Raw genomic sequence first — 8820 nt, forward strand, 5'->3', positions numbered from 1 at the left:
TAAAGTAGAACAGTCTAGAAGCTATGTGGGACTGTTTCTGAATTTCTACTCACCATCTGCCTTCTATTCCTAGCTCAGATATTTACTTTCCTTTATTGTCAGTCTGTTCTTTTATTCCATCCCATATTTAAATATCTTGCCAGTTCTCTTACTTTTCTCCCTCTCTCTGGAGAATAAATCGATCTCCACTTTCTAAATGTTGTTGTTATAGCACCTGCATGGCTACATAAACCCTATACAGACAAATAGGAACGTCTCAAACTTCTACTCATACACTGAAAATTATTGTCATTTTACATTAAATTTAAACCCTGTCTCTGGGGACTTGTGTCCACCATCTGCCACATGATCTAGGTGGGAGCAAATAGCAAGGTGATCAGTCTGGCATGAAACCCAAACAGACACATCCAGACACATACATACTGCATATTAATGCATAATTGTCGTTGAATACCTGCAAACACCTGCAGCTGCATAGTATTTTTACCCTTAGCTGTATCCTTATTTCATTTGCCGTCAGCACAGTTTAGAATGTGTGGTGATTTATTCAGCCACCCAAATGTATTCTTCTATCAACACAAAGGCAGTAAAAAAAAACTGGATGCATGAATTAGAATTAGGCTTTTAGGTATACGGTATTATCACATTTTGTTTTTATTAAAATGTACACACACTCAATGCTCAGCACAGAACAGTAACAGAGACTGGTGCTATTTTAGAAAAGGGTGTGGTCCCACTGCAGTATGGTAAAAGCAAAACAAAATGCACCTTGAGGATCTTTTAATACATTTTTTTCTCTGCTCCCACCCTCCGTTTTGGTGGTGAGTGCTTCATATCTGCATCCATCCTTGCACATTCTGGCTCCTTTTTCTTCCTCCTCCTCTTGCTTCTCAGCTCGTTATGTAACGCTGCACTGCGCTCCACTGCGCTTCTGCCCGAGTGGCCGATGGTAAGGCAGGACAAGCGGATGAATAAAGTAGATGTGGCAAAATGGAGCTGGGGTGATTTGAGTGGCTGTGAAAACCTTTGGCTGCACAGGGGGAGCAATGGGACATTTGCATGCAGAGAAGCACGACTGGGGACTCCAGAGATCAGCTCAGGAGAGCACTGACAGTAACCCAGACTGCTAATCCAAAATTATTAATTGGAGTGGCTTGTATCTTTCTAGCAGTGCAAAGGCAGGAGGTTTTCAGACAGGGGCAATAGTCATAACTATGAAATACATGAACATCTTCATCTCTAATGTGCATGGTAGTTATCACTGATGGACAAACTGGTTAATACCCAGTCACATTGATGTTACTATAAACACTGTTAGACTTGATTAAGACTCTTGTCATTAACTGGAGGGATGGCAGTTGGATGAGTAAATTTCCATGCTACATTAGTTGAAAGGTCAGGGGAAATGAGAGATAGACAGAGGAAAGAGGGTGTGGAGTTTTAGTGTGCGAAAAACATGAGCATTTAATATTGATGCAATAATGTTGAGATCAGTGTTGAGTGAGGCAAGTGTGTCACCACTGTGAAGTAAAAGATACAAAGAAGATGGAATGAAGAGACATACAAGCACTTTTATATTTAGCACATCAAAGTACTAAATATAAAAGTGACAGATGTGCAGTTACATCTCAGATCTAATACACATCACTGTCTACTGTAGTTAGTAACATCAAAATGACCTATGAGCCTTACAGAGTTGGGATTCTGTTATGATATTACCTTTTTAGTTGCACCAGAGCTGATCATGACCAGACTATAGTCTCACTTGACCCCACATCCCTATAATCCCACATAACACAGTGTCTTTTTTTATTAGTGTCACTCTACTCAGCCTTACTGTTTCCCATCTGCGTGCTCCCAGCGTGACTCATCACTCTCCAGGGTGTTATTCCGTTTATGATTGTAACTTTGCATGGAGGCACTGCTGTCTCATCAAGTTCACACATTGAATTAGACAGGTAATTTCTTAGAGGCAAGAGACTGGACACTTTAGAGCAAAGCTTTGCCAGTATTTCAGTGTTATGCATTTTCATTTAGTGCTTCAGTTTTTCTTTTCTTTGTTTCTCCTCTGCTTTTGCGATTATAAAATCAGTCTTATATTTCTGCTGGGGGGAAAGGGATAAGGGCTTATCCATGGGAGAAAGGCTGTCATCTTAATGAATGGGACTTTTTCTGTCTCTTGGTCTACATTTAGAGAAAGCCTGTCTGCCCTGATCTTCTCAGTCTCTTTGTCAAGTTCAGTCTTCTCTCTATAGCTCTTACAGCTGTGTTGTCACAGTCAATGAAAGCATGATATTTGCGGGCTATAGCAATGGGGAATGATGCAAATACATGGCCCACTTAATTATTTTCATTTTTATTTCAATGATTATTATTATTATTTTTTTAGTGTATTACTATTCATTGTTTCTTAAAGCCCAACCAACTGTCTAAAACACATATATTCAAATTCCAGTGTAATAAAGTGCAAATGAATATGCAAGTGTTTACACTGGAGAAGGTAAAACTTTAAATTGCTTATTTGTTTCGCTTGAAAATTATTGAAATGTTGAACCGATTGTTACTAGGTGCCTGGTAGTTTCTCTATTCCACCTAATCATGTCAGCTATTATTCAAATTTGAAAAAAAAAATCCTGTTTTCTGATTCAGCTTGGGCAGTTTCCCAACAAGACAAGCTTTAGAGGAGTACCCGCCTCAATCAGCGGGACACATCTCATCCCAACTAATAAGTTTAAAGGAGGGAACAAGTCTAAGAAACAACGAAGACATTTTTTTAATTAAATAGAACATAAGAATTGGATTTAGTTTATTATTCTTCAACTTGATGGAACCCGAGAGTTTGGGTGTATCACTCTTTCACTATAGCCACTATAATTCCTATCAATGTAATGTTTATGTGGGTTATCCGGATTTATTGAAACAGTTCCCCCAGTTCTGCCTTTGCTCACATCTACTGTTACATTCATGAAGTGAAAATTATGTTTTTATGTCTGAGGTTCTTTTTTAACTACACAAGATAATCATAATAATCATAATTAAAAAGTTATATTTAGTGTATTTAAAAGTTTTCTGTCACACTGGCTTAGTATTACGTTTTCAACAGCAGATTAATGTTATGGCCCTGCAGGCCTCCCAGGTCTTACTTTGGTAAGACACATTTTTACCAAAGAACAACAATTTTCTTTCGCTGCCTCAGTCGAACCTCCCATGTGTTTGTGCATCTCCTCTGGCCTGTGCATTAGGCCTCTGTATTAGGCACTGAAACGCCACAAAGCAAATTTAAATGTCAGGAAATTACCAAACAGTGAGTGCTGTTGAGTGCTTTCTGTAATAGTTATAGAACTGCCACAAAAACAAAGCCTTTCACGTTTGTATTTAGGCTGACATTTGACTTGAAATAAAAAAAAAATTAAGACATAGTGTGTAACATGAAAGCTCAGTAGGTAATAAAAGAATAAGATAATTTTGGAAGCTGGTATTCTTTACTCTGGGTACTGCATGAGGTCACACTTCTTTTCCCAGACTCTGTTACTTTTGGTTGAATAGAGCCGTGTTCAGTTTATCTCCTCTTTGCAAAGAACACAGAAAAGGAATCAGAGTAATATAAGGAATATGAAAAGCAAGTGTGGCAAGTAGGTAATTTCTGTGAGGAAAGAACCAAAGTGACTGTGCCTTATGTTATCATGTTCTGTGCAATAACAAAGTACCAACCAACTAAGTAAGGATGTGATCATGCATTGAAGCATTGTCAGGCTGGCTGTCCAGGCCTTTCGAAATACAGCTGTTTGTGACTGAATAATGGTGTGTTATGTCTGCATCCATTCATAAACATGCTACCATTTCTAGCAGTGCAGTGTATAACCCAAGAGCTGGCTGCAGCAGCTAATACATTATCTAATAAAATTGAAATGTTTCTCCAAGGTAAATTCCTCTCACAGCTTCAGTTCAAGACCTTTCTCAGCTTTTAACATAGTAATTAAAGTCATATTAGCTTGGATAGGTAGGGAGATTTTGATTTACTGCCCACTTTATATTTTCTTTCTTTAAACCTCCCACAAAGTTCAACCACTTCCCACCTTTTATATCATGTCATGTCTGTTGTTACCAATAATTATGTACTGATAATTTTTTTTTTCATTGACTGCTGTGGAGATCATTGACATTTAACTGCATTTGGACTTTTAACCTAGTAAATCTGATTAATGTATATGAATGTGAAGGACAGATTTTCCCTGTGCTTTTCATTTACTTTGCAGTAGCAGATTACACAGTGATTGCCTCTTATAGGCATGATTTATAAGCTAAAATGATTACTTTTATCTGATATCGTTAAGAAATTAAGAATCAAAAATACAAATCTGATGACATGAAAACATTTGAAGGACACAGAATAATGGAAAGGATGACCATAAAATACCACCATAGTTTACCATTATTTTTTTTTTTTGGTAGTAAACCTACAGTGCTATAGTTGCACACAGCCACCACTGAGTCATTTCAAGAAAAAAAGAAACGTGATATAAACTATTATTCCATCTTTTCTTTTCTTTCAGATGGTGAAGGAGGAGAGGTTTCGCCCCCGATGGGTGCTGGCGTAGACAGCAACAGCTGGCACTTTCGCTATGGCCCCGGTGGTCCAGGTGCACCTCCACAACACCTAAAACCTGGAGAAGTTCCCCCAGAAGCCTTCATTATCCCTGGCTCCCCTGCCATAATATCTATCAGACAAAACCAAGGAGGCGAGGACGACAAGAGTGATTTCATTACCTTTGGAAAGAAAGAGGAGGCCAAGAAGAAAAAGAAGAAGAAGAAGGAAAAGAAAGACAAGAAGGATAAAGGAAAAGATGATGGAGATGAGTAGATGAGAAGAGAATTAAAACTACAAAGTAGAAAAGGGTGTTGTTAAAACAGAGGTACCAACTTAAGTCCACTGGGAAAAATACATTGTAAAACTATTTCCTAATTTCACATTTTGATCATAATATTAATTTAAAAATCTCTCTCCTTTGTGAACCTGGCCTTTTCAAGATTTATTTTACCTTCAGTTCCTGATTGTGGTAAATTACATATCTTGCCTTGATTGAACAAATAATACAATACCTAATAAAATTATAGCGTTTTCCCCACACCCCTATGTGCCTACACACCCCAAGTCAACTCACGACATCCTTTAACCCACTGGGCTTATTGGCACCTCTGTCTTACCCCATCCAAACTAAAGTGTATAAATCACTCCCTCTCTCTCTCTCTCTCAGAGGAGATGAGATGCTTTTACGAGAACAACTAAAAGCTGTGCCAGCAAAGGAAAAGAAGAAACAAAAAAAAAAAAAGACTGAGACAGATTTCTGCAGTCTGGAGCTGGACACACTCTACTTGTAAATATCATGGGCGAGAGTCACCTAAATTAAGGCTAACAAGAAACTGCTGCAGATTCCTCTGGTAATTACCAACAGTGTTTCCTGAGATCTCAATGAAACCACATGCACATACGCATGCTCACATATTCAAACATGCAAACACAAACTTATCATGAAAAAGTGGACACAGAAAGCACTTGACACTAAGAGAGAGGGAGCAAAAAACAGCTGGCATAAAAGAAAAGTGCTTGAAACCAGACACTGCAAGCTTTTTGCCCTGCACAGTTGCCTATGAGGTGCACATCAACTCTCTCAGGATTGATGCAGCATGATTTGCAATCACTCTGTATTTGCTCACTGCATTGAAAGAACACATCTTCCGCCAGAACCCCAACTGAGGAATGCAGAGAACACTGGAAAGATGGAGAGAAGACACCTCAGATTCTCCTGAGTATCACCAAGGGGAGAGTCCAGCAGGGCTGGCACATGACTCCATGCTGAGTCAGTGGACTCTAATGAAAACTTTGAGTTCATCAGGAGAGTCTTTGATAACACCATCTTTCCTCCCCCGCTGCAGCAAAAGCCTAATGCTTTCTGCTTTGAATGTTTGGTAGCAACCAGTCCTTACCCAATACCTTGAGTTTACAAATGCTCACCTGCTTGTACTTGCCCCATGCTGCCAGGAGCCATCTTCTCCTGCCCAAACCGCCTTTTTTTGTGACAATGAAGTTTGTAAACATGTTATGTTTTCATTCATTTTCTGAAGAGATTCATTATAACATACTCTTTTTTTCTTCATAGCTTTAAATGATTTTTGCTTGACATACCCATCACCATTTACCCTCAAACACTGACCCTAATCCCCACTCTAACCCCCTGCCCAGGATCAGTCCTGGGAGTGGCCCGTTCTGAACATTGTGGTGTGCTGCTGAGAGCAGCATGGAGTAATGTGGATGAGGCCTGGGGAAACCCAGTTGGGGAGAGGGGCTATGCCCTGAACTCTTGTCAGATGTTTCTTAAGTGCAAAACGGTTCAGCGCTTTTAACTTGTGAATAATACACTATGTGGTTCATTTCCTGTTTGTAGCCACTAATGAGAGAGGACCAGGTGGGATGAGGCTGATTACAGGGACCCTGGAGGACTGGGATAGAGTGAGGAGACAGGTGCCGTGGGCTGGCCCTCCCTCTCCATGTACAAGAGAAGTTCTCCAGCTGATTGTTCACATATTAGCTTGTATGTACGCTGTAAATGTAGCGTAGACTAGATTGCCTCTACATTAGCAATTGAAACTTGATAAGAATATGGGCAACTAAGGACTCCGATCCCAGAGCTATATCCCACCAATCCTCTCTCAAGAGGTTTTGAAGTAGGGGCACACACACTAGCCTCAAGGCCTGCTTCTGTTGGTTTCCCTCCCCCTGCCTGTAACTTGTTGCCACATCCCCAGAGTTTTGCGGCTCAGTATGACGTCACTCCATTAAGTGGCTGCTGCATGTACTGCTCTAAGGAAACACATACTATATAGAGAAATATATATATAAATAGATAGATGGCTATGATTTTATTCTTTTGTATTATCATTTTTCTTCATTACTCGCACAGGAGATATTTGTATGTACTTCTGTCTCTGCCAAACATCGATGTACTAAAATCTTCACGCTCCACAGATGTTGTATGGCATCCACTAAACCTCTTTAGATATTTGTAAATGCTATAGTGTGATACCTTTCAACGCAAGTTCATTATTTTTCTTTCACCAATGATAATTTTGTTTTGGAGAACAAACAAAGCAAGAAAAAAATGAAAAAAAAAAATCACTCTGTGTCTGGCTTTGACATGATGACCTAACTAACACTGTATTATTGTAACTGAAATATGTATGATCCTATGATGAGCTATCACTTCCCTTTCACTCTTAAAAAATAAAAAAGAGAAAAAAAATCCAGTGTACAAAATAAAAGGATATATGTAGTGTATGCTTGTGTTTAGTGAGTGTTCATGCTGTCATTCTTTTCCAATGTATGGTGGTGAATTATGGTGGCTATGTGCTGTTCTGATTGGATCAGCCAAGATCTGTTGTAAAACCCTTTTTTGTACACCCTCTCATCAACTGTGACAGTGACGTAGTGAATTTCATTTACTTCATTTATTTTTTTGACTTTTTATTTTCCATAAATGGATACAGTGGTAATGTGTTTGGTTTATAAATCACTAATAAAATTTGCTTTATTAAAATACATGTGAATATATTGTCTTGTGTGTGTGAGAGAGATAGCTCTGTGCTTTCCCCCTGTCATTTGAAGGCCAATTAAATAGTGACTAAATCTATTTCAGGTTTTAAGGGGAAAAAAATCTATTTTTTAGCACCCAGTTCATGTGCACGTTTAAAATACTACACCTATTTAAAAGTTGCCTTTACAATTACAATTTTTTGGCAGGCAATATAGAAAACAAGTGCGTCTCCTTACAGAGGGCATGGCAAACAAAATATCTGCAGGCAGCTCTTCTCTGTCACACATGCTCACATCCTACTTTCTCTGAACTGACATGCAGTCAGGTACAAAGACTTGTTCCCTGCAGAGATGAAAGACAAGCACATTGAGGTACTTAGTTTGGGTGCCTAATTTCTCCTCATTAAAAGCATGGTCACAGATGATCCAAATGGTCCCATGTGAAAGTAAGCTTCCAGATGCACCATAATTTAATAGAGTGGCTAAGTAGATTTATCCCAGTGTGTGAGTTTGTCGAAACACCTACACAGTAGTGAGCCATTACTCATTCTGGCCTAGATAAAATGCCACATTGATAATCAATACATTTATCCAGTTTGTCAGGAAGTTCAATAGTTTCCTACTTTAGACTGTTTAAAAAAAAAATCAAATTTCCTACTTTGCTTTTATCTGTAATCTCGGTTGAACAAAATGTAAGACATTTTCAATGCTGAGTTAATAGCCCAATACTAATGCTAATAAAGTCTCCTTCTTTCCAGTTTTCATCCAAAGAGGGGAGACTGTGATGAGAGAGGTTCAAGAGTTCATGTTTAAAAAAAATGCTTGCAAAGATGCAACATCCGTTTCTTTATTTCATTCTCTCCTGGAGACAGTTTCCATGGTTACGGCTATTTGGGGAATAGTCTCTATAGCAACAGCCTTATATACTTAGCAAGCACAGGAGGGTTGAAACAGCAGGGTGCCCTGGATGGGTGTGTCCTTTTATATGCCACAGACAGCATTTCACAAATGACTATAGCTACTGATTTGAAGATTCAATACAGTATCTCAAATTCCTTTTCTAACAGGAACAACAGATAAGAAAACACTTTAACCAAAAGACCTACGCCCACACATTCAAAATCCCTACAGTAACACATTCCCATGAGGATTTACAAGATATGTTGTGGTATTTGTATATTTTAGCTCATTTGAGGTATACAAACAAATTAGCAAACAAAACAATTGGATTG

At 38.7% G+C, this 8820-nt stretch overlaps 1 protein-coding gene across 1 annotated transcript in view; it reads left to right on the plus strand.

The window, feature by feature from the left end:
• The window catches only part of LOC102295065 (protocadherin alpha-C2), a gene marked incomplete at its 3' end in the record, with an annotated part of 22964 nt that extends 18151 nt beyond the window's left edge, over nt 1-4813 (plus strand). The window contains 1 exon segment of the mRNA XM_005951725.3: nt 4554-4813. Within this exon segment, the coding sequence (XP_005951787.2) occupies nt 4554-4813 (260 nt within the window).
• Nucleotides 4814-8820: the final 4007 nt, after the last annotated feature.

This window comes from Haplochromis burtoni, unplaced genomic scaffold (assembly GCF_018398535.1).
Source record: "Haplochromis burtoni strain Fernald_Lab_line unplaced genomic scaffold, NCSU_Asbu1 Contig_1037, whole genome shotgun sequence".
In the NCBI taxonomy this organism is placed as follows: domain Eukaryota; kingdom Metazoa; phylum Chordata; class Actinopteri; order Cichliformes; family Cichlidae; genus Haplochromis; species Haplochromis burtoni.